Raw genomic sequence first — 26,713 nt, 5'->3', positions numbered from 1 at the left:
ACTGGCTGTGTGTTTATGGTGGGGAGTATTGTCTGTGCAATGAACACTTGGTGTGTGTATTGGTGGGGGTAATGTCTGTGCAGTGAACTTTGGTGGGGGGTGTGTTGTGGGGTTTAAATGTCTGTGAACAGTGGATTTGTGTGTGTGGTTGTGGGTAATATCTGTGCCATTTACACTAGGTGTGTGTGTCTTTTCAGGAACACTTGTTTTTTGTGGTGTGGGGGCAATGTCTGTTAACACTGCTGAGTGTGGGGGGCTAGGGGGTAATGCTGTGTAATGAACATTGGGTGTGTGTTTGTAGTGGGGAGTAATGTCTGTGCAGGAAACTGTGTGTGTGTGGTTGGGGTAATATCTGTGAGTGAACACTGGGTGTGTGTGTGGGGGCGTGGGCTAATGTCTGTGCAGGAACAGTGTGTGTGTGTGTGTGTTGTGAGGGGCCTTATCTGTGAACACTGGGTGTGTGTGGTAGGGATGTAATGTCTGTGAACACTAGGTGTGTTGTGTTGTGTGGGTTAATGTCTCTGAAGTCAACATTGGGTGTGTGTGTGTTTGGGGTAATGCCTGTGCAATGAACACTGTGTGTGTGTTGGGGGTTAATGTCTATGAACACTGTGTGTGTGTTTTGAGGGGTGATATCTCTGCAGTTAACACTGGCTGTGTGTGTGTGTGGTAGAGGGTAATATCTTAAACACTGGTTGTGTGTGTCTAGTGGGGTTTTTGTCTGTGAACACTGTATGTGTGGTGGGGGGTTAATGTCTGTACAGGAACTCTGGGTGTTTGTGTTATGTGGGGCAATGTCAACACTGTGTGTGTATGTGTTGTGGGTAATATCTGTGCAATGAACACTGGTTGTGTGTGTGGTGTGGGGTAATGTTTGTGCACCGAACACTGAGTGTGTGTGTGGGTGGTCAGAGGGTAATGTCTGTGGACACTAAGTGTGTATATGTATGTGCGTTGGGATGTTATGTCTGTGCAGTGAACACTGGGATACTTACCTTGAATAACATACTTTCTTCAGTTCATTTTTTGTCTAAACTTTCCGGAAACTCTTAACAAAGACCAAGAAGGCTGCATCTTTGGGATTGGAAAAGTTTTTCTTTACATCAAGTTAGTTGTGCTGTTTCAGGAGAAAGGATGTGGTCACAGGTGGTAAAACTAGATTTTAACTAGTATTTGTAAAAAGTAGATAACTTTGGGTTAGGTCCCCGTGTCTTGCGTTTTAGAATATAACCCGGTGTGGGATCTGGATACAACCAACACTATCACCAGTCCAGGTAATTGGACCCCTCCCCTTACTTGCCTCAGATGTATGTTTAAGAAAACAATGACACGTATTTTGTTTTTTTATTCATGGTGTTGCCCAGCTTACTGGACACCCTGGGTTTGCACAGTCCAACTGCTTGTGTATTGGGAAATACAAAGGTGTAGTGTTCAGTTGACTGGTTTCATGATTGGGGTGTACAGACTGGGATGGAAGGCTGCTTGGGGAGTATGATGCAGGGGGAGTCAAAGGAGCTCACAGGTTAGCAAGCAGCCAGTCTAGCAGTTGCTTCCTTGCCATGTTTCCCACGGCTTCATCCAGCTGACGCTCCTTGGCAAACTTCATGACTTCTTGCAGGAGATCACCTACGCTGTATCCCTTTTCTGCTGCCTTAGCTGAAACCTCGGGAAGCTGTGGAGAGAGAAGTTAGCTTGAGTCACGTGATGCTTTGGGAGACAGGACCCAGCTGGATAAAGTGAACTAACCCCTACCCACTTTCCTGCCCATGATTCTGAGATTAAAGCTTGCCACAGAGCCAGGGCTGGAAGCACTAGGTACAATGGAGCTCCCTCCCCCTTCGCCTCCCTGCCCTGCCCTTGCCCATTCCAACCCTCTTTTTTTTGTGCCCGGTTGCATCGCTTACCTTCTCCAGTTGTCCGTCATCATCCCCCATGAAGTAGAGCATGGGCACATTAAACTGGGAGGCCGCAATCCACTGCAGGACAGCCTGGAGCTGCTTCTGCAAGTTACTTGTTGAGCACTGATTATTCACAATGACTTCTGGTCCAGATGAATCATGAGAATTATGGGACATTTCACCCTCGTGATTGCATTTAGAGCTACTGGCTTGGTAACTGGTGTTGTTTGCTAAGGCTTGTTTCTAGCTCGGCAAGGGCTGCTCCGTTGTTGCTGTACTTAGCCATGATAAGGCACAGCTTCATCACAGATTCTACGAGTTGATCTATAAATTGTCGGTTCACTTGCTTCATCCCACTGCTAAAATCAATTTCTTGATGGTCCTGGAAGTGTTCATCCATTTTTTCGGGTCTCTTGGTCATGGAAGTTGATTTGTTTGCCTTGGTCTCAGAAAGACTGCTTTCACCTTCAGATATTTCATCGCTGCTGAAGGGGCTCTCACTGAGCAGTTTCTGAATCAGCGTTAGAACTATGTTTGACATATCCAGTTTCTGGGAGTCGAGCTGTTGCGTATCCTTGAGAGAGGTGGATGGTTTGGGAGCTCCATGAGATTCCAGATGTTTCATTGAAAGTGCCTTGGTATTTTGGCCACTTCCAGACTTTTCGTATTGGGCACCCTGAGACATATAGCTCATGGAAGAACTAGAACATTCATCTTCACATTCATCTTTGCCCTTGGCCTGTTGGGTCAGATGGTATTGGATCAGCATAAGGGCAGAGACAATTAAGTCCTTTGCCAAAGAATCAGTGGAAGAGGTGATTTTTTCTCTTTTTTCCTCTTTATTGGTGCATGATTTGCCAGCTGCCTTGCCTGAGTTTGCTTGCTTTTCATTCCACATGGTCAGGCTTTCCTTGAGGATATGTTCACCGACTCTTTCTGCACTGGTTAATGATTTGCATTGATCTGGTTTCATTTTGCCTTTGTCCTTCCCTTTCATTTCAGCTTTCATGGCCGAAAATTCAAGGCTTTGGTTCTTGCACTTGGGATCATGGGATCCAGTTTTCAAAGATGCGTATGACAAGCTCTGTGATTTCATCTCCCTCTTCTCCCCAAGAAGAGCACAGACCAGACGTTTCAGCATCGCCTCCATGATCCCTGCAGCATTTTGTTTCCCATGATTGAACAGATTACTCTTGACAGCTGACACAAAATCTGAGTCGGTCATCAGGACCCCGGTGATATTATGCAAGTTCTTCATGCAAGAATCAATCAAATCAGAGACAATGTCCTTGGTATGTTTTAATAGTACCCTCTTCAGGACCACGCAGGCTGGAACTGGTTTCCCAGAACTATGTACTTTCAAGGTCTTCATAACAGAGACCATCATGTCAGATGCCACCTGATTTGCATACACCATGAGCCCTTTGCTGATGGAATCTGCAAATTCCTTGCTATCTTTTTGACACATCTGTTTTTTCGCCAGTCTTGTTCTTGTTGGACAATTCACTATACAGAAAGGTTTTTCGGCCACTATCTCTACCCTCCTCACCACTATCCTGCATTTCTGCAGAAGTTACCTCTACAGCATCGTGGACCATTTCAGAAGCTATCTTACTCACAGCAGTGCGGGGGCTATTTTTCCCTTTGTCCCCAGAGGTTGAATAGAATGAGTGGTGAAGGCATTTGCTTCCACCTTCCAATTTCTCTTTGATTTCCTTCCGTGCCATCTGGATAACCAAAGATGAGAGTCGGTTCACGTAGAAAGAAAGGTCATCCATAGAGCATTCGCCATCAGGTGAAATAACTGCCCTTGGGGAACTAGGAGATTTGGCTGGAGGAGTGGATGGGCTCTGATTATTATTGGTGTTTTTAGCTGCTGTCACTTCTAGGTGTAAGTTGTGTGGTCCGTTGTTCGTGTAGTCCATGTTCAGTTGATCAGCATAGACACTGAGGCAGTTCTCAAATTTTTGATACTCACTAGTTTCTCCTACTTTATGTTTACAGCTAGAGGCTGAGGGACTTAGCGCATGCTGGAAACCCAAGGCATACTTTTGAAGATCGTTGAGAAGCCAATTAAGGACACTTATAGGGTCAGAGGGAGTTTGTTTGAAAAGACATACAGATCCCTCCATCTAAAAAAAAAGAAGAATACCTATCTATAAGAGTGTGGGTAAGCTACTTCTTTCCCTTATTTTATTTAGAAAATATATTTCTAAAGGTCAAAGAGATTTTATATAAATTGTCGTAATAATTTACATAATTATTTCCATTGATATGCACACAAGCACAAGTGGTGGCAACAACAGTTTATAGACAGACATATAGAGTATAGACATTTGTACACTGGAACATATATAAGCATTATTAAAGTTTATTAATAAATCTGAATGTGACACATATCTCATTATTCACCAAAAAGATTTCAAAGTGGAAAAAATTTCAATGTGCCTGTTGTCATTCAATATAGTAATTCATGAGTGTGAACATCTCAACAGATGTGAGAATGTGCCAGTCTGTATTATTAGAGTATGAAAGTGTGCCATTGTGTGTATGTGCATGTCAGTGCATTTGTATGATTGACTACATGTGATGCAGACACATGTCATAATGTGCTGACATCAATACCCATCTTTTCTGTCACTGTATAAGCCAACATATGTACGTTAATGTGTACACTTTGTATGTGTGTGAGTGTGAAAATATTGTGTATGTTAATATATATCTGAATATGTAAATGAGGAATTGATGAGAGTGCTCTGCATGTTTTGATATGAATTCAATAACATGTATAATGCAGCTAAAAGGAACTTATATTAAAGCATAAATTCACTTAATGACATACATATTAAACTATACAACATATTAATAAACGTATAGTTAAAGTATGAATATGTGAATAGTGATTGAATAGACTATGTATGTCAATGAATTGGGTATTAATTTATGTTATATATATATATTCTATGCCAATGCCTGAGAATGTGTGTGGGTTTTGCATATACCTGGCATTTGATATGTGCCTGAATACATGAATTCAGATGGCATTGTATGCTGTGTTCATGTGTGTATTCATGTATGCAAACTTGGGTATTAGTGAATATATATCATTTTGTTTAAGTTTATGGATGTTGTTCTGTGTGACATGACAATACAGCTGACCCATGAACTGCCTATCTTTTTAAATGTGTGAAAGTCATTTGATATGTGCCTGAAAACATGAGTTCAGGTGTCATTGTATGTTGTGTCCATGTGTGTATTAATGTATATTAGTGACTATGTATCATCTTAAATTCACATGTGTGTATCAACATGAGGTATATTCATAAGTGTGTGTGTATATCTGAGTCTGTATGGTGTTTTGATCAAGGCTTGTGTGTGTTGACATGTGTACGTTTACTCATGGTGTAGATGGATATTTATGGATGTTGTTCTGTGTGACATGACAGTGCAGCTGACCCAAGAACTGCCTATCTTTGTAAATGTGTGAAAGTCATTTGATATGTACCTGAATACATGAGTTATACAAACTTGGGTATTAGTGAATATGTATCATCTTGTTTAAGTTTACGTGTGTGCATCAACATGAGGTATATTCATAAGTGGTGTGTGTGTATATCTGAGTCTGTATGGTGTTTTGATCAATGCTTGTGTGCGTTGACATGTGTGAGTTTATGTTTACTCTTGTTGTAGATGGATATTTATGGATGTTGTTCTGTGTGAAATGACAATGCAGCTGACCCTAGAACTGCCTATATTTATAAATGCGTGTAAGTCATTTTATATGTGCCTGAACACATGAGTTCAGATGTCATTGTATGTTTTGTCCATGTGTGTATTAATGTATGCAGACTTGGGTATTAGTGAATATGTATCATTTTGTTTAAGTTCCCATAAGTGTTATCAACATGAGGTATATTTGTAAGTGTGTGTGTGTATATCTGAATCTGTATGGTGTTTTGATCAAGGCTTGTGTGTTGATGTGTGTGAGTGTACGTTTACTCATGGTGTATATTTACACAATGCAGATGACCCTAGAACTTTCTATCTTTGTAAATGTGTGTAAGTCATGATATGTGCCTGATACATGAGTTCGGATGTCATTGTATGTTGTGTTCATGTGTATGTTGTCCATAATACAAACATGGGTATTAGTGAATATGTATCACTTTGTTTACGTTCACATGTGTTATCACAGGAGGTATATTCATAAGTGTGTGTGTGTATATGGGTCTGTATGGGGTTTTGATCAAGGCTTGTGTGTGTGTTGACGTGCGTGAGTGTATGTATTTTCATGGTGTACATGGATATTTATGGTGTTGTTCAGTGTGACATGACAATGCAGCTGACCCTAGAACTGCCTATCTTTGTATGTCATTTGATATGTGCCTGAATACATGAGTTCGCATATTACTGTATGTTGTGTCCATGTGTGTATCAATGTATGCAACGTGAACTTAAACAAGATGATACATATTCACTAATACCCAAGTTCACATGTGTGTATTTACATGAGGTATATTCGTGAGTGTGTGTGTATATTTGAGATTGTATGGTGTTTTGATCAATGCTTGTGTGTGTTGATGTGTTGAATGTATGTTTACTCATGGTATAGATGGATATTTATGGATGTTGTTCTGTGTGACATGACAGTGCAGCTGACCCTAGAACTGCCTATCTTTGTAAATGTGTGTAAGTCATTTGATGTGCCTGAATACATGATTTCGGATGTCATTGTATGTTGTGTCCATGTGTGTATTAATATATGCAAACTTGCGTATTAGTGAATCTGTATCATCTTGTTTAAGTTCACATGTGTGTATCAACATGGGGTATATTCGTAAGTGTGTGTATGTCTGAGTCTGTATGGTGTTTTGATCAAGGCTTGTGTGTGTTGATGTGTGTGAGTTTATGTTTACTCATGGTGTAGATGGATCAAGGTTTGTGTGTGTTGACATGTGTGAGTGTATGTTTACTCATGGTGTAGATGGATATTTATGGATATTGTTCTGTGTGACATGACAATGCAGCTGACCCATGAACTGCCTATCTTTTTAAATGTGTGAAAGTCATTTGATATGTGCCTGAATACATGAGTTAGGATATCATTGTATATTGTGTCCATGTGTGTATTAATGTATGTAAACTTGGGTATCAGTGACTATGTATCATTTTGTTTAAGTTCCCATGTATGTTATCAACATGAAGTATATTCGTAAGTATGTGTGTGTATATCTGAGTCTGCATGGTGTTTTGATCAAGGCTTGTGTTGATGTGTGTGAGTGTATGTTTATTCATGGTGTACATGGATAATTATGGATGTTGTTCTGTGTGCCATGACAATGCAGCTGACCCATGAACTGCCTATCTTTGTAAATGTGTGTTGACGTGTGTGGGTGTATGTATACTCATGGTGAACATGGATAATTATGGATGTTGTTCTGTGTGCCATGACAATGCAGCTGACCCATGAACTGCCTATCTTTGTAAATGTGTGTAAGTCACTGTCAATATATGCTGTAGCAATGTTTGTGTGTGCTATCACTTGTAGTTATACATGTGTGTCTTTGCTTGTGTAAATTTTGTGTTACTGTATATAAATGTATAATGTAAATGTGTAAATTTGTATATGTGTGTTTATGCTTGTGACTGTATGCCCATGTCAGGGTATGTGCATAAGAACTACATACTCCATTGTTTCCTCTCACTCTTTTCAGTGAATTCCTAGAAACATGACATCGTAAGAAGATTGACTTTTTGCAAATAGATTTGTAATCAAGGGAATCTCCATTGTGCAGAGGAAATACAGGCTACTCTTTTATAAATAAACACCACACATAATTTGTCGCTTTATTAAGACTACAAAGTAGTGTTGGTCATCTCTGACTGAACCCCAAACTCTCTTTTGGAATAGTGAATTGTTTTTCCTTTCTTAGAGGCCACTCTCATCACTCTTAAGGTGTTTGGGAACAGAAATGTTTCTGGTTATAACAACATCTGTGTTAGTACAAGGACTACTTGATTTTTTTTTTTTGCATTAAAGTCAAATATCTTGTTCAAATATCAGCCACTCTAGGCTTGGGGGACTGTGGGAATGACTTGTTGTGTGCTCTAATGCCCACCCCAAACCAAGAGCCTAACAGGTATAATTTAGAATACACATTTCCCTGCTATCTGAAAGTAGAAGTTACCTATTAGGATTTGGTAGGTTATTTTTTGAGTCTCGTGGGACACACAGCTTGGTAGAGAACATTGAACTTACTGTGTCTCTGAACTTAAGCCTGTGTTCTCTACAATGTCACAGTGTTCAAATTTAGGGCCTGTTTGACAAGTTCTCATATTATCTCTGGACTTAGTACTGGGCTCTGGGGATTAGAAAGGGTGGACTCAGAGGCTAAACATACCTTAGACTGATCTTGTTTTTCAGTGTCCTTGATCACGATAATTTCTTTTTCTTCCAGATTCTCTAGGTTTAAGTCACTGTCCGAGCTGGAACAAGCAGTATCCTATGGAATGAACAGTTAGATTTAGAGACTTTTTCAATCTGCCCCCAACCCTTTTACCTCTTCAAAGCATGAATCTCATGTCTTCTATTGTCCCTTTTCTTTCTGAAGGAAAGACAGTCTGCCACAAACTTTCCCTTCCCTCATGTTATCACTGGTAATTCTTCTCAGTAGTTACCCACCCTTTATAACTCTGAGAGGAACAGAAAACACTCACCTTGGAATCTTTATCTTCCACATTCAAGGTGGACACATCGACAAAGCATATCTGCAACAAATTAGGGGGATGGATTTAGAAAAATGCTAGAGAAAAGGTCACAATTTCTCTTTCTGGGAGATGGTAATAGCACCTACCTTATAGGGTTCTTGTAAGGATTGACTGAGACAGTGCATCTACATATTTTAGCACTGTACCTGTATTAGGTGCTCAGTAAATGTTATTAAGATTACTGCTAGGCAGACAGAATTTTAGGATTATTTCCTAAAGGAGACCACTTACCTGTCAGAGAGCGAGCCCCAAAATACAACATCCACATTTATTAAGAAAACTGAGAAGAGAAGTAACCTGCCTGACACAATTTGAAAGATAGAGCATGAATTAGAACTCGATGTGTGGGCCCTGCCAGGTTAGGACACATTTTACTCCACTAGAGTTCTCAAATGTGGTATTTTTACTACTGATGATATAGACCATAGGGGGTATGTGGATGAACACTTGTGATTAATAGAGGCATTTTTGTTGTTTATTAGAAAAAAATAGAAAAAACACATAATAAAATATGAAACCTGTAATAATATGGGTAATAGTGCTCACAGTGATGGTAATCTTTTAATAGAAGTGCATTTTAAAAACATTGTTCATTTTAAAGCATATTAAGTAGCCAATAGTATGAGTGGGTATTTGAATACGATTTAAAAAGGTGAAGTACTGTGAAAGTCACTTGATATTTGTGAATGGAGCATGAAATATTTGTCCTCCTATAGGACTCCCACTTGAGTGCAGCTTGCTGATAGCTAGGCAACTTTATTATGACCTAGGAGGTGTCAGATAATAGGGCTGGTAACTAGGCAACCACTAATCCTCCCACCCCTCAGACCAGACCTCTCCTCCCACCCCTCCCTCTGACCCACTTCCAGCCCCGCCCCCCAGCCCCACCCCACCTCAATCCTTCTTTGCCCCCTTCCTCCACTCCCCCTTCACCCAACTCTCTCCCCTTCCCTCTCCCTCCCCCACCTACGCCCCCATACCCCTTACACCCCTACCCTTTCCTCCGCCCCTCCCACCCCCATTCACCCCCAACCCCTGCCCTTCTCCCTCCCTCCCCCCTCCTCCCCGCCTCCCCTCCCTTCCCTACCTCCCCCTCCACAACCGCCACCCCTCCCACCACACTCCCAACCCCTCCTCCACCCCTCCCACCACACTCCCACCCCTTCACCCCAACCCCTTCTCCACCCCTCCCACCCCACATCACCCCTGCCCCCTCTCTGCCCCCAACCCTCCCACCCTCCTTCACCCCCACCCACCACCCCTCCCACCCACTTCACCATGCCCCCTCCTCTGCCCCCCACCCTTAACCCGCCCCTCCTCCACCCCTCCCACCCCTCCTCCACCCCTCCTCCACCCCTCCCACCCCTTGACCCCACCCTTTCCTCTGCCCCTCCCACCCCTTCACCCCTCCAACCTCCTCCACCCAGCCCCTCCCACCCCCTTGACCATCACCCCCCTCCTCCACCCCTCCCACCCCCTGACCACACTTCTGCCCCACCCCTCCCACCCCTTAACCCCCATCCCCCCACGCCCCCACGCCCCCACCCCCCATGCCCCACCCCCCCCCCACGCCCCACCCCTCCCACCCCCCACCCCTCCACCCCCCTTCACCTCCACCCCCTCCTCTGCCCCTCCCACACCCTAGACCCCTGCCCCTCCCACCCCATCACCCCTCCCCCACCCTTCACCACGCCCCCTCCTCTGCCCCCACCCCTTGACCCCGCCCTTCCTCTGCCCTCCCACCCCTTCACCCCTCCGGCCTCCTCCACCCCGCCCCTCCCACCCCCTTGACCCCCACCCTCCTCCACCCCTCCCACCCCCCTTCACCCCGCCGCCCCCTCTGCCCCACCCCTCCACCCCGTTGACCCCTGCCGCCCCCTCCTCCGCCTACCCTTCACCCCCTTCACCTCCACCCCCCTCCTCTGCCCCTCCCACACCCCTTCACCCTGCACCTCCCACCCCCATCACCCCCCTCCTCCACCCCTCCCACCCACCTCCACCCCCACCCACCTCCACCCCCACCCACCTCCTCCAACGCGCCCCTCCCACCCCCGCCCCCTCTTCTGCCCCTCCCATCCCCCTTCCCCCGCCCCCCCCCCCGCCCGCCCTGCCTCCCACCCCCCTTCACCCCTGCCCCTCCTCCGCCCCTCCCACCGCAGTCATGCTGCCCCTCCTCCACCCCTCCCATCCCCTTTAACCCCGCCCCCTCCTCCACCCACGACCCTCCCACCCATTTCCACCCCGCCCTCCCTCCCCCACCCCCTGGCCCCCCTCTGTCCCCCTCCTCCGCCCCGCCCCTCCCCTCTCCCCTCCCCTGCTTTCTTCCCCAATTCCTTGACGTCACTTATCCTGAACCTCCCATTTGCCACTGTGTGATGTAAAGAGCACTCCCGCCCCATAGGCATTATTGAGTGCTTGGTTGCTTAGAAACCTGTAGTATCACCGTCCATTAGTTTATCCTGGGCTCTAGGATAGCTAATAAAACTGCATGCCAATCCTTTCCACTTGGAACAAGTTATTTTGTATCTTACCACTTTTCGGTCCTGATCTTGTTTTCCTCTGGGACTGTACAGATCTACCTTGCACACTCCTCTGTGGCTGTGTAACCAATCAATGCTATCAGACATCTGGAAAGAGAGAAATTGGAAAGGTTAATATGTGGTTCTTAGATCCCTCTGAAATGTCTGAACTTGATTGGCATCAATACCTTTTAGCACAAGCCATAGTCTCCTTTAATTTAGACGCCTCACATCAGGTATTTGAAACTATAGGCATATCATATTAACTTTGGAAGCAAATTTGAAAGGAGATTTGGAGACTGTGGGAATTAAATTTAGTGATTTACTTCTACCCAATTTCCTTAACTCCACTCAATGTCCCGTCTCCACTTTAGATACCTTCAATCAAGCTCACCTCATCACCTCATCTCCTAAAAATTAACTGAATTTTAGCTAACTCCAGTTCACCCAGAGTCTTTCTCATTAAAGGAAGTTTAATTAGGGAATTAGTAATAACACATAGGGCCATGAGAAAAGACAAAGGTTAATCCTGGCAACCCTTTTTATTAAACATACTGAATCTGCCTCCCTCCCCCTTCCCCACACTCCCTCCCTGCCTTCCCTTTCCTTTCCACCATTTTCTTCCTCCCTCCTCCTATTTCTCCTTTTCTTCCCTCCCTCCTCCCCTCCACTTTCTCCCTCCCTCCCCCTCTTTTCCTTCTGTCTTCCAACAGTTACCCTTCATGGCTAACAGTCCCATCCTTTACCATTCCCCCAAGATCTTTTTGGGCTTTCCATTCAAGAATCTCTACAAATCCATGAAAAAAATTTAATAAAAGGCTCCCACACTGTTATTTTTCAAGAGCTAGATATCACTAGCCTAGAAAAAAGAGGAGAAGGCATAGAGGTCCCTCGTGTGTTTTGGATATAGCCAAAGTCCAAATCCTAAAAAACTGTAAAAAATTAAAATTTAAGAACTCATTACCTTGATATTGAAGTTATTTTTGGCTTTCGGCTGAAAATGTACCGCCCAGAAGGGAGAGTTGCCCCTGTAGATGGAACTAGGCAGTGCCAAGTTCTTGGGCACCTGCAATTTGCTGCCAACCCCGTCAGCTGCTGGGATGAGACTGAAGGGCCAGGCCCAGCCCGGCTGCCTGTAACCCCCCGGGTATGACAGTGGGCTTTGTTGTGTCATAGTGCCCGAAACTATAGCAACCTCAGCAAGGCGGGGCTTGCTGGCCAACTCAGCTGCCCCCTCACATCATCACCACATCAGATGTAAAAACATATAAATACAAAAGGCATAAATAAAATAAAATTCAAAGCCAGTGTTTAAATAAAACACACACATCAAATTGTCTGCCATAGGACACACATTTCCTGTTCTTTCTAGGAGGGTACATACATTTCTTTTTAAAAGTTGATTTACCAATGGTTAAAACTTACATAAGTTACAGCAGTATCATTTCACACCTCAATAAATATATATCCCACACTGTAGCCATCAACAAAGGTCTAACATCCTTTGCTACCATCAAAGTGACCCCCTTACCCACTCCTCCCACCCCCTTTACACATTTTGTGTACCTCAAAGCACCCTGAGACCTCTCTTTCTCTTCCCTCTTCTAGCTAGACTTACAAAACACTCTAATCATATTAGTTACCCATTTGGTAGAGATCTGTGTTTTTCACATACAGAATGATTACCAGCCTTGGTGAACAAAAAGGTATTTTCACTTCTTTTTCTTTGGATATCCAACTAGAGATTCAGAGTTATGTGCCAAGAGATCTTTGGATTTATGTATAAACAGATAAATGTTAGTCAAAGTCCTTTCTGGGCATCCTGAATAAAAGTATGAATAAACAAACCTGGAGGCTACCTTAGCAGTTTCTGTGGCTTTACCTCCCCACCAAGACACCCCCTTAGCTAGTTAAAAAAAGAAAGTCAGAAGATGTCCTTACCTTTGCGGTAGTAGAGTAGGCTTCTATCTGCGACCCTCGAATAATTTTTCTTGTCAATTCGGATGCTGTGATGACCTTCTAGTCTGACTTGGGATGTTACTTCTTTCTTCAACCCTTCATACTCTCCTAAAGCCTTGCCTGCCAGCTGGCACCTGAATTTATACTGTGGGACATCACTGTTTCTATGGTGAACAGTGACAGCATAAAGGTGAGGTAACAAAGGATTATGGGTATCTAACTAGTCCAGCAAACTGATCTCCAACATGAGACATAATTATTCTAGAAATAAAGTCAATCCACTTGGGGCAAGTTCAGCCTTTCATAGGCTCCTCCAACCATGAAAGGCCTGAGCGCCACTTCTTTCCCATTCTGGCCAGTGCTTATTGTCCATTACACTTTGAGATGCCTTCAGTTTAGCCTCAGTTTAGAGCCCATAACCAGATGTACCCATGTCTCATCTTGCCTTGTCCTTTCTCCACATGTTTCCACTTTAACCTCAGGCATGAGAATAAATACCTCTGAGTTAAAAATCACTTGAGATGACCCCCTACATAGTTTCTTGGTTCTACATTCATGTCCCTTTTCCCTGGTATTGCATGTCTTAACCTTGCTGTACAATTGTTATCTTATTAGTTCATGGTATCAAAGATAAATACCCAGACAGTTGGTAAAGGTGGCAAGACAGATTTTATTCATGGCATGAACTCTATTTGGATGAATAGAGTTCAACTTGATGAAACAAAAGGCAAAAAGTAGCTTTTTAAAGGAGGGGTGTGTAAAAGGAAAATGACTGAGGGAAATTTGTGTCAGTGGGGAAGTTGATCCATGTGATCAGGGAGTCTGTGTTTGCTAATTGATATTTATCAAAGTTAGGCTCCTTTCTTTTATAGACACTGAGGGACAGGAACCCTATCTTTCTTTATGATTGTATTTCAAAGGGATGACTCCCAAGTTCTTGAGTAAGACATTCCTGGGGTCTAGAAGATATATCCCAACGGAACAGAGAAAGGATTTATAATCATAAGTTTTCTAAAGTAAATTTTGCTCTAAAAATTGGGAGGCCAAGACACTATGCTTAGTTTTTGACTAGAACAAACAGTTCATTCTTTTGGCAGTGTTGAACTTTCTCAGGTCATCATCCAAGGGGCATGGCCTTGAACTGATAGAAAATTCTGCTGGTGTTTGTTGAAGTTTATTAACATAGAGATTAAATTGTGTTGAAAGTTGAAGTTCATATAGGCCAGAGTTGAGACTTAGTCTAGAAAAGGGCTCAGAGGAGCCTGGTTGTAGGGTAAGGTAAAAAGTATCAGTCTTTTCTGCCCTCCCGCCATTAGGAAAGGTGACTGAACCCTGCGGTCCTGTATTCATGCCTGATGGTAGGCACCTGGTTTAGGGTGTGGGCATATGTAGATGGGATTCACCTGGGCTAAGACTGGGCTTTTAAGGGCAGCGTCACAGGGACGCCACCAGAAGAGAACCAGTAGAGGCAGAGAACCAGTAGAAGCGTAGAAGCCGAGAAGCCAAACCACCAGAGAATGCCGGAGAGACCAGACAGAGTGAAGACTTGCTGGGGGCTAGGAGGCCTGCCAGCCTCTTGGCCTCCCAGCACCCCTGCCTGCCATGTACCTGGTAAATCCCAATAAAAGCCTGCAAAAGCCACCAAGGGCTCCAGGACTCCTCCTTTACCTGATCTGCTGGATTGGAAAACCTGTTCAGTGGCCTTCTGCCCTTACACTGGTACATCAAATCATCATTTTTATACCCTAAATATATACATTTTTTATTAATTTTGGTGAAGAAATAGTCATTGTCAGTGGTAACTGCAGAGGCAGAAATGACCACTGAGCAGGTTTTCTGATCCCATGCAGACCGGGTGAAGGAAGAGTCAGAGTCCTTAGTGGTTTTTGCAGGTCTTTTATTGGGATTTACCCTGTACACAGCAGGCAGAGGTGCTGGGAGGCTGGCAGTCCTCCCAGCCAATCCTTACTCTATCTGGGCTCTCCGGTGATTTCTGCTTCTCTTTGGGTTTCTTCTGGCGTCCCAGTGACGCCGCCCTTAAAAGCCCAGTCTTGGCCCAGGTGAATCCCATCTACCTATGCCCACACCCTACTCCAGGTGTCCGCCATCAGGCATGCATTCAGGACCACAAGGATCCATCATCTATCCTGATGGCGGGAGGGCAGAAAAGCCTGACATTTTTCCTTACCCTACAGTCCACCCCCTCAGGGTTTTCTGCCATATAATCTACATATATACAATTTTCTTAGCAAACTTAAACAATGCAGCCATGGCCCACAAAAGCAAATATATCACAATATAACAACAAAATACAACAGCACACAAATAAGTCCAGGCAGGGGACCAACCTAGTGGCAAAAGATAATTATTGGTACCAGCAGATGAGCTACTACATCTGCTGCCGAAGGCACTGCTCATACGAGGGAGGGGAACCATTCACGGCATCTGCTGTAACACACCAGGAGCCGTCAGGCTTCCTGGCCTTCTGTGGCTGTAGTCTCGGTTACAAGCCACACACCGCATCCACCCCCAGGATGCACTCACTCTGGGACTGGCGATTCTATACTGTTGGGGGTAATCGCCAACCCTCAGGGTTTCTGTCTGTGTCGCTCCAACATTCGGCCTTCATAGCCACCCATGCGACTCGCAGACCCCTGCACTCAGGCCAACCCACTGCACAAGCACATGGGTTGGGGATCCAAACTCTACATGCGGCTTAGGCTCCACCCCAAGCCACGTTTCCCACCCGTCCCCCAAGGACGGGTTCCTCAGCTCCTCACCCTCACTCAAGAATGAGCAGGGCATCACCCACAGGTGATTTTACGAGACTCACAGGTCTTCAGCATACTCAGGCTGCTTAACAGCCACTCAGGGCTTCTCAACTTAGCATCAGCACCAGCTTTTGCCTTCTCAGTTGGCTTTTCTCCTCCACCTAGCTGCTGGGTATACACAGGCTGCTTTTGGCCATCCCACTGGCCACCCCCAGATTCCCAAAAGACATAACCTGCCAAGGTCCTCCGCCTTCTAGCGGGATTGTCCGTCCAAGTCCATCAGTCCAAGTCCATTAGGCCTCTCCCTGCCATCAGCACCGGCGAGCTCCGAATCGTGGCCCTCTCTTCCCGACGATTCTTGCTGCCTCATGGGTCTTTGGCTGGTCCTCTCGGGCGTGTCCTCCTCCAGCTGAGGTCTTGTCCCGTAGCTCCAGCTCCCGGACGGTGTGTCCACCTTCTGTGCCGCCATGGCGCCTCCACCGTTGTCAAAGGCAAACACAGTCTGTTATGCCTTAGTCCCTCCAGGTGTTTGGAGGGCTCCAATACCCATCTGCATGGATCATCTTGCCGACTTATGCCAATTGTAGAGGCAGGAATGACCACTGAGCAGGTTTTCTGATCCCATGCAGACCGGGTGAAGGAGGAGTCAGAGACCTTAGTGGTTTTTGCAGATCTTTTATTGGGATTTACCCGGTACACAGCAGGCAGGGGTGCTGGGAGGCTGGCAGGCCTCCCAGTCCCCAGCAAATCCTCACTCTATCTGGGCTCTCCGGTGATCTCTGCTTCTGCTTCTCTCTAGGCTTCTCTTTCAGCTTCTTCTGGTGTCCCCGTGATGCCACCCTTAAAAGCCCAGTCTTAGCCCAGGTGAATCCCATCTATCTATGCCCACACCCTACTCCAGGTGTCCGCCATCAGGCATGCATTCAGGACCGCAAGGATCCATCATCTATCCTGATGGTGGGAGGGCAGAAAAGCCTGACATTTTTCCTTACCCTACAGTAACAATCTAAAACTCACAGTATAGGGCCTGTTTTTCCTATACAACCCTTTTGTCAACGGGCTCTTTTAATTTAAAGGAAAAGTTAGAACTCCTGTGTCTGGCTCTTGTCTGTGAAATAAGAAGCAAATAAAGAAAATGTTTATCCTCCAAGCACAAGAATGTATATTATATCCCTAATATTAAAACAAAACAAAACAGATTAGAAATCCCTACGTCTCCCAGCCCAGAAAGGAACAACTGTGATCTAGGCCTGGAAAATGTTTTACCAAATTCCCTAAATTACAAAGAGACAACTGTAATGGATGTTTGGAGCCCTGTCCCCTGGCAACCCAATCTTGTCATCCTGGAGGCTAACCAGGAGTAAACTAGAGCAGTATTTGGAGCGGGAACCACTAACAAAAATGTAAGGAGGCTCAGGTGTAGGTTACAGTGTATTCCCCTCTTCTTTCTCTTAAGCTCCTGACATTCTCAAACTGGCTTCTACTGGGTAGAGGTGGGGATGCATGGGTGGGGGGAGGGAAGTTCAAATTGTCAAAAGAAGGAATGCCACTTACTGAGTTAACAAGTGTGAAGTAGTATACACTGAGGTTAGCTTTTAAAAGTCAAACATAAAGATGTTAAACACAGAAGCTTTGGTCATCATTTCCCCCCTAAATACCATCATTCATTTTCTAGCCTCATTTATTCTACCCAAACATCTCATCCACACAAACTTCTGAATAATTATAAGATCACCTCTTTAAATATGCCTTCAGCTTCTATTTGGCTTGAAAGAGCGACTAAGATAAATGGGACCTCTGTCTGTAACATAATTATTACGAATAATGGCAAAAATGAAGTTTAAATGAACTTCATGAGATGACTGTCTGCCTGTTAGCCCCACTAGCGGTCTTCTAGTCTCAGATTTAGCTGCCTAATTTAGTTTGTGTGATGACATTGTGACCACTTGGAAAATGGGCAGTGATGCCAATGATTATCAGACATCATTTACTGTGGAGCAATAAAATCACTTCTTTCCCCCTGAATTGTTTTCCAGCCATGAGAATCCACAATGTCATTTAGAGCAACTTCACACAACCATACTACGGTGAAAAATTCGATAGCTCTTTTGAATATCTCAGTTATGGTGCTGCATAATTACTTCTGTCAAGTATTTATGTTATGTCTGTATTGTTCGTATCTGTTTGCCTTTTCCCATAACTGATCGAAGCAGAGGCTATAAGGACTTTTCACAGCTATAAACCTTCCCATTTTTTAAATTTCAGAGTACAGCTGAATTGTTGGGAGTGCCTGTTAGGCAGGAGCTTACTTTCACAGTACTCTTGCCTTGCAGAGAATGGCTTTTAACTATTTTTGAGGGGTGGACTTGGCTCGGCAGCGGCCAATTCTGCTCAGGCTCTTCTCCCCCACTTAAAGTCCTGGAATTTCTCTCTTCTGATTTTCCAGAACATCTGTTGGTTGTCTTTATAATTCACCTGACATTTACTAGATCTGGCCTTACAGAGTTATTAAGTTTTCCTATTCGTGGATTATCTACATTGAAAGTTTATGGGGGCAGCTTCTTGTTTTGTTTTGTTTTGTATTCACAATACCGGGCGCACAAATGAGCTCAAGACACAAATTATGGTTTTGACATTTCAGGTAGGAAACACAATTCATGGAATTATGAACTGCAGTTCAAGAATCACAGTCATGGAATCTGTAATCATGATGAAAAACTTGGTCAGTGATTTAAATGGGCAGACATTTTAGAGCAAGCGATAATTCTCCCACATTAGCTAGCCTTAGAATCGCCTAGAAAGCTAGATGAAAGAGATAGTTGGGTTGCATACCATTCTGCAGGTTTGGAGTGGGGCTTGAAATTTTGCTGGTACTGTTTTACACCCATCATCTCATTTAATTCTCACAGACCTATGAAATGGACACTACTTTAACCCACAAACTTGTCAAAGGGTAGCTAGCAGAGGGGAAGCCATTTTGACTGCTAGTCAAGGTCTGGCACCAGCCACTTCCATCTTCTTGGAGGTGGGTGTAAGTATGTGTGTGTAGAGACGAGTACGCCTTTCTTCCTTCTTTGGACTGAAGATGCAGAATACAAGTTCCCCAAGAAAAGGAAAAGTATAAGGGGTACCCTTTTGCTATCTTTTGGCCCCACCTGGTGGTTTTAAGTCTGACTGAACCAAGTGCCGACTCCTATCTCCCCCTGCTGGTGAGAATGGTGTGGTCGGTCTGGTCTCCTCACCCGCACTGCCTGAGGCGCTATTTGCTGGCGGCGATTTCCCTGAGGCGGTCAGTTTTCTCTCCCTCTCCCATCATCCATGCTTCGTTTCGTGTCCTTCCTTTTTGTTTGGTTTGCTTAGTTTTGCTCTGTCTTGTCTAGTCTGGTTTCCTTTTCCGATCCGTGGCGAGTTCCTGCGGACTGCTTGGCCTTTGTTCTGAGCTCTGTGTGGCTGGTTATAGCCGCACCTTATTTTCCTAGATCCTCAAAGAGCCTTTCCTTTATGTGACTAGATCCAGGGCCAGGGCTGGGATGGGACTGAGGGAAAGGCTGTTAGTTGGTTTTTGTTTTTGTTTTATTTTTCCCCTGTCAAACCAACAAACTTGTGTGGAACAGCTGACAAAAAGCCTTTAAGTATACTTTTAGTTGGCGACAGTTTTTATCACTTACTCAGAGAGTGTATCAGTGACTGACTGAAAGGAAGACCTTGGAGGAGAGGCAGGGGGTGTGAGAGCGCGAAGTCTGTCACGTTCCCTCGGTGCCCTCCCCCAGCCACCCTGAAGGAACCTCCCTTTTAGGGACCATAAAATGGGGTGAAGACCACCCAGTTTTTAGCTTTATCATGTAGTTTCCTCGCGGGAATGGCAGACTTGGTCCTACTGAGCCTCTTCCCTCAAGTGAGGTGCTAAATGGGGATGAGGCGCTCACGTGGCCACCGGGAGGGCGCGACCGCCTGAGGAAGCCGCGGTTCACAGGGTCGGGGCGGCGCCCTGTGTGGAGGCGTTCCTCAAAAGTAGAGGGAAACTGGCCGTTCCTCCCTCAGAGGCTTGCCCCCCCCCCATCCTTGCATCGGCATTCGGGTGTGTATTTCTGGGTTCGTTTCCTGAACAGCCCCATTATAAAGACGTGTGCCGGAAAGCGGTGCTTGCGCAGCTCTGCGAGGAAGCCCACAGCGGCTGCGCTCAGTGGCTCGGCTGGTCGGGTGGTTGTGACTGTAGTGATTGTGTTCGCCCCTGGGGTGCTCAACAGCTTGTGTCCTCTAAACTCCTAGGTTTTATATTTGCGTTCTTTGGCACTTTCCAAGTTCTACCTTCTTTGTAGGTGTTTCGGTATGAACTTTATTTTCCCAAATACCAGAAATGTTTGAGGAGAATGACTATGTTTTATTCATTTTCACTTAACTCTGCAAGGGATAGTGCTGGGTTTATATGTGTTTATATAATTGTAACTTAATGTGTGCACGTAAAACGAATATAGTGTTATATATTATAGAGCTATATAATTGTATCTCAATTATTAAAAAGAAAATTGTGATAATGGTTGTTCAAGAACTGCTATTCTCAGAACCATATAGAAGTGGTTGGCCGTGACCACGAATATTGGGTCACCCTGGTCCAAACTGCCTGACTTTTAGCAATAACTTCCTAATTAAACCGGGTTTTACTGAATGTTCCCTTGCCACCCTTTAACAGAATTTTTTTAAGGAAACTATATTTTATTAGCTACTATTATTTTTATAACAGCTGTATTGAAATTAATTCAAATGCCATATAATTCTTCCATTTAAAGTGTACAATTCAATTATTTCAGTGTATTAAGAGAACTGTACAAATATCAGCACTGTAATGGATTTTTGAACATTTTCATTTTAGAACATTTTCATCCCCTCCAAAAGAAACTGCATACCTTTTAGCCATTACACCCCAGCTCCCCCACTTTTATACCTCCCTAGCCTTAGGCAACCACTAATCTACTTTCTGTCTATGTAGAGTTGGCTATTCTGGACATTTAATATAAATGGAATCATACAATGAGTGGTCTTTTGTGACCAACTTCTTTCACTTAGCATGACTTTTCCCAGTAAAGGGAAGCTCATTAGAGACTCGCTGTCAAAGGTTTCTTTTTTATTTTTAAATGGATTTATTTATTTTTAAAAGATTTATTTATTTATTTATACAAGCATTGGGTACAGTCAGAAGTGCAGGAGGGTGAGGGAAGTCACCAGAGCCAGAACAGGGAGCAGAACAGGCAGAGGGACCAAAGTACACTGCTGAGGGGAGCAGCGGGCAGCAGGAGAGGTCTGCGGGCCATGTGGACCCTCACCTGGCGGCCGGGGATCGAACCGGAGCTGCAGAGGCTGCAGGCAGCCTCTCAACCCAGCGCTCAACCGCTGCGCCACGAGGGAGGCCCCTCACTGTCCAGGGTTTCTATTGCCCGCTGGGCATGCAGGTACCCTCTGCCTAGCACGTACCAAAGCTCCAGTGTTCTTGGGGGAAAAAACTGGCATTTTTCCTTAAACCATATGTTTTATACAAACACTTAAGGTACAGTGAGCTACTCTTATTAATTAGGGTGGTGGGAACCTTCCCCAAATCCCCACATCCTGGCCAACAGCCAACCTTGCTAGCAGAATTTTCAAATGATAGCATTCTCAGACCTGTTGTGTAACACTTTTCTACACAGATTTTGACAGGGATTGTATAGATGGCTATAGATGAATTTGGGAAGGATTGCCATCTTAACAATATTAAGTGTTCCGGGCCTCCCCTGGTGGCACAGGCGGTTCAGCGCAGTGCTGTGAAGCTGTCTGCAGCCTCTGCAGCGGGAGTTTGATCCGGGCCTTCGAGAATCCCACATGGCTCAGCAGACCTCTCCTGGCTCGCCCCACTGCTCCCCTCAGCGGTGTATTTCAGTCAATCTGCCTGTTCCCCACTTTGTCTCTGGTGAATCCTCTCGCCCTCCTGTGCCTCTGGCCTGTACCCCGGTTCTTGTATGCATGAATAAATAAAATCTTAAAAAAAAACTCCATAAAAAATATTAAGTGTTCCAATTGATGAACGTGGGATGTCTTTACATTTATTTAGGTCATTAATTTCTCTCAATGATGTTTCGTGGTTTTTAGTGTATAGGTCTTATACTTTTTTGGTTAAATTTATTTCCAAGTATTTTATTCTTTTTTATGCTATTGTAAGTGGAATTCTTACTTTTCTTTTTTTTTTTAAAGATTTATTTATTTTATACAAGCACTGGGTACAGTCAGAAGTGCGGGAGGGTGAGAGAATTCACCAGATCCAGAGCGGGGAACAGAACAGGCAGACCGACGAAACACACTGCTGAGGGGAGCAGTGGGTGTAGCAGGAGAGGTCTGTGCACCATGTGGGACCCTCACCAGCAGCCGGGGATCAAACCCGTGCTGCAGAGGCTGCGGGCAGCTTAGTAGCCCAACGCTCAACCACTGTGCCACCAGGGGAGGCCCAGAATTATTTCTTTAATCTCATTTTTAGATTGTCCCTTACAAGTGTGTAGAAGTAAAATTGATTTTTGTAAATCAATTTTGTACCCTGTAACCTTGAAGTTGTTTATTAGCTCTAATAATTTTCTTTCCTTTTTATTTGGTGAATGACAGCCTATTGCTATGGTAGGGTACGTGCATTAATTTTTTGAACCTGCCTTGCATCCCTGGAATAAACAGTATATAATATTTATGTATTGCTAAATTCTGTTTGCTAATATCTTGCTATTGATTTTGCATCTATTTTAGTGAGGGATACTGATCTGTAGTTTTATTTTTTGTACTGTCTTTGGGTGGTTGTGATGTTAATGGTAATAATGTTTTTATATGCGTTGAGACATGTACCCTCTTCTGTTTTTTTGGAAGAGATGATGTAAAATTGGTGCTAATTATTCTTTAGATATTTGGTTTAATTCTTCAGTGAAATCATCTGGGCCTGAAAACTTTTTTAATTTAAAGATTACAAATTGAATTTCTTTAAAAACATGGAACCATTCGATGATACATTTCATATTGGATGTATTGTGGTATTTTGTGATAGCCAAGGAATTTGTTCATTTCCATTAAATTGTCAAATGTATAGTTAATAGTATTCCCTTATCCTTTTGATGTCAGTAGAGTTTGTAGTGATATACTGTTTTATTTCTGATAGTGCTAATTTGTGTCTTTTTTCTTTATCAGTTTTGCTAGTGGTTTCTCAATTTAATTGATGTTTTCAAGGTACCCAACTTTTTGTTTCATTGATTTTCACTAATGGTTTTTCTGTTTTCAATTTTATCAGTTCTTGCTTTTATCTTTATCACCTCCTACTTTATGCCTGCTTTGGATTTATTTTGCTCTTTTTTGGAGATGGAGTTTAGATTACTGGCTTTTAGACTTTTCTTCCTTTTTTATATAGTCATAAGCAGTTAGTGCTATACATTTCCCTTTCAGCACTGCTTTAGCTATGTCCTACTCATTTTGAAATACTGTATTTTCATTCTCATTCACATCAATGTATATTTTGATTTGTGTTAAGTCTTCTCTTTCATCCATGAGGTATATCGTTTAGTTTCCAAACCTTTAAGATATTCCAGTTATTTTTGTTATTGATCACATTGTGGTCAGAGAACATACTCAGTTAGTTATTATTTCAATCCTTTTTTATTTACTGAGGTTTGTTTTAAGATTGAAGTATGGTCTATTTTGGTGAATGTCCCATGGGAGTTTGAAAGGAGTGTGTATTCTGCTGTCATTGGATGGGGTGCCTTAAAAATGTCTTGATGATATTGTTGAGTTCTTCTGTATGCTTGCTGACTTTTTATCTACTTGTTCTATCAGTTATTGAGATGAGAAACTGAAGTGTTCAACTATAAATACAGATTTGTCTATTTCTCTTTTCAGTTCTTTGAGATTTTGCTTCATGTATTTTGCAGCTCTGTTGGTTGGTGTATAACACATTTCTTCTTGGTGATTTAAGCCTATTTTATCATTATATAACCTCTCTATCCCTGGTAATTTGCTGTGCTGTGATGTTAACTTTATTTGGTGTTAATATTGGTACTTCTGCTTTTTAAAAATCAGTGTATGTATGTATGGTTTCCACTTTATTTTTTTAAACTACCTATATCATTATACTTGAAGTAGGTTTCTTGTGACAGCATATCCTTTGGTCATGTTTTTAATTCCTCGACCAATCTCTGTCTTTTAATTTCTGTACTTAAATAATTTACATTTAATGTGATAATTAATTGGTATGTTAGGATTTAAGTTCACTATTTTTGTTTTCTGATCATCATCTGTTACTCATTTATGTCTTTTTCTGCCTTCAAGTCAGTTACATGAACATTCTTTTGAGTTTCATTTTAATTTTCCTGTAGTGTTTTTGAGTATATCTCCTTGTATAGTATTTTTAGGGCATATTTGAGGTGTTACATTATACGTACATAATTTATCACAGTCTACTGGAGTTAACATTTTACCAGCTTTAGGAAGGTGTAAATATCTTTCCTTCCTTTACCCTTCTTCATCTGTTTTATTGTTTTAAACATTTCTTCTACAGACATTGAGAACTACATCCAACAGGGTAAAAACGTTTGCTATAACTGTCAAACATAATTGAGAAAACAGCATCAGAAGGAAAATTTATTGTATTTACCTATACTTTTTCTCTTTCTACTATTCTTTCTTCTTGATGTTACAATGTTCCTTCATTTCCTTTTTTATTTTGTGAACTTTCTATTCTGGTAGAGTCAACAGATGAGAATGACTTAATTTCCCCTTCACTTCTGAAGGATCTTTTCCTTGGATATAGGATCCTTAGTTGACAATTTGTCACCTCCTGGTTTGCATGGTTTCTGATGAGAAATCCGTTGTCATTCAAAAATAATTTACTGTATTGGAAAGGTGTCATTCTCTTTTGCTGCTCTCAAGGTTTTTTCTTTGTGTTTAGTTTTCAGAAGTTTAATTATGATATGACTTTATTTGAATTTCTTTGGGTTTATCCTGTTAAAGGTTTGCTTTGCTTCTTGAAACTTGTTGGTTTATGTCTCTCTCAAATTTGGGGGAAATTTCAGCCTTATTTTTTAGAATAATTATTTTTGTAGGAAAGATGACCAGAAGTAGAATCTCTGAGTAAAAGAGTCCAAATGTTTAAAATCCCATAGGTATTTTCAAATAACCGTCTCAGAGTTAGTGGCAATTTTTACTGCCAAACAATGAATAGAAGTGCCTGTTTACCCAGAAGGTGTTCTTAATCTGTTAACAATAAACTTCTAATGTCCTGAACAAAAACAATGCATTACTGTTTTAACCTGCATTTGCTTTTAGTGAGATTGAGCATCTTTTCATACTTATTAACCATTTATACTTCTTCTCTAATGATTTGTTCATTTTTTGTCATTTTTTGATGAATAGTTCATATTTTTCTTGTTTTTTTGTTTATCATAAAGTTTGCTTTTGCATTTTGGAAAACATGTCTCTTGCAGTTATGTTGCCAATGTTTTTTTGTCAGTTTGTTCTAAGGATTTTTAACCTTGTTTTGGTTTTCTGTTTGCTAAATGAAATTTAAATTTAGCTACTAAAATTTATAGGGCCTTATGCTGTCTCTAGATTTTTTGGACCTGTTTAGAATTGTTTTTCCTTCTGTAAGATTATAAAAATATTCTTTCATATTTTGCCTAGTATTTCCATGATTTTATTTTCAAAATTAAGCCTTGTATCCACAATGAATATATTTTCAGGTAAATGTGAGATGATAGCAGATCTTTTCTATCAGATTTTCATGCAGGGATGTAGTATGGGGAGGAGAAAGGCGAGTATGAGAATGCTGTACGCCTGGGAGGAAGAAAGCATTGGACAATGGTATTGGACAAAAGTATTGGACAATCAGAGAGATGTCTCCTCTTTTCTTAGAGATCTCTCTATATGCTACCCAAAGGAAAGGGTAAGTCAAATGGAGGTGTTAAAAATGAGAAAAAACACATTTAAATTTTGGGGGGGGATTATAGCTGTTTACTAAATAACTTTTGTTTTGTGAAATGCTGGAAAGAAATAAGAAAAATGAAATTGTTTTGTGATTTTTGTGTTGCTGTTGTTTTGGACTTACGCCTCCTTGACTAAAATAAAGACCTATAGTGACTTGTGTCAATACTATATTTCCTTTATAGTGCAGACACTTGTTCACAGCAATTACCCTTAAAGGAAGATACTCATTTACTTAGTTAAAAATAAATATTTTTTTTTAATTTTCTGTCAAGGAGACAGGTGTGGGTTAATGCTTATGTGTTTGGTCTCTGGAATCAGACTGCTTGGGTTTGACTCTCAGTCCAGTAACTTACTAGCTGTGTTATCTTGGGATGTCACTATACTTTCTCCTCTGCAAAATGGGGATATTAACACCTCATAGTATTGTTGTGTTAGAACAATGTGAAACATATAGTAAGGAAATGGTAAATGTGAACTATAATTAATGCAAATCACTGGAACTAGAGCATGATGGACTTGGTCCTTGCAGTTTTGGACTTTGTATTCTTGAGTCAGGAGGTAGTTAAAAAAATTAAAAACTAATACTCTTTAAGAAATATAAGGGACAGGGCCTCCCCGGTGGTGCAGTGGTTGAGCGCTGGGTTGTGAAGCTGCCCGAGGCCTCTGCGGCGCCAGTTCGATCCCCGGCTGCTCCCCGGCCAATGGAGGAGGGTCCCACATGGCGCGCAGACCTCTCCTGCCGCCCGCTGCTCCCCTCAGCAGTGTACTTCGGTCCTTCTGCCTGCTCTGCTCCCCGCTCTGGCTCTGGTGAATTCTCTCACCC

At 42.8% G+C, this 26,713-nt stretch overlaps 2 protein-coding genes across 4 annotated transcripts in view; one reads left to right on the top strand and one right to left on the bottom strand.

Annotated features, from left to right (window-relative positions):
• Window positions 1-1,331: 1,331 nt before the first annotated feature.
• On the bottom strand, window positions 1,332-13,288 carry AKAP4 (A-kinase anchoring protein 4). Its single transcript, XM_037512387.2, is given in 8 exon segments — window positions 1,332-1,672; window positions 1,905-2,139; window positions 2,141-3,372; window positions 3,374-4,030; window positions 8,300-8,401; window positions 8,616-8,666; window positions 11,198-11,293; window positions 13,127-13,288. Coding segments are annotated over 7 exon segments (2,529 nt in total). The 5' UTR covers window positions 13,127-13,288; the 3' UTR covers window positions 1,332-1,516.
• Window positions 13,289-19,133: 5,845 nt separating this feature from the next.
• Window positions 19,134-26,713, top strand: part of CCNB3 (cyclin B3) — a 60,160-nt gene continuing 52,580 nt past the window's right edge. Inside the window, exons 1-2 of one of the 3 annotated variants that reach the window (XM_054695730.1) lie at window positions 19,134-19,204; window positions 25,682-25,849. The gene's annotated coding sequence lies outside the window, so the exon portion shown is untranslated. Of the gene's footprint in view, window positions 19,205-19,927; window positions 19,994-25,681; window positions 25,850-26,713 lie in introns of those variants that run through there. The other 2 variants (XM_037512386.2, XM_054695731.1) reach the window with 2 other exon arrangements.

The sequence above is a fragment of the Talpa occidentalis genome, unplaced genomic scaffold (assembly GCF_014898055.3).
Source record: "Talpa occidentalis isolate TD23 unplaced genomic scaffold, MPIMG_talOcc4v2.1 talOcc4.15, whole genome shotgun sequence".
NCBI lineage: Eukaryota > Metazoa > Chordata > Mammalia > Eulipotyphla > Talpidae > Talpa > Talpa occidentalis.
The sequence above is the reverse complement of the archived record's forward strand: the minus strand, read 5'-3'. Positions and strand labels throughout refer to the sequence as shown.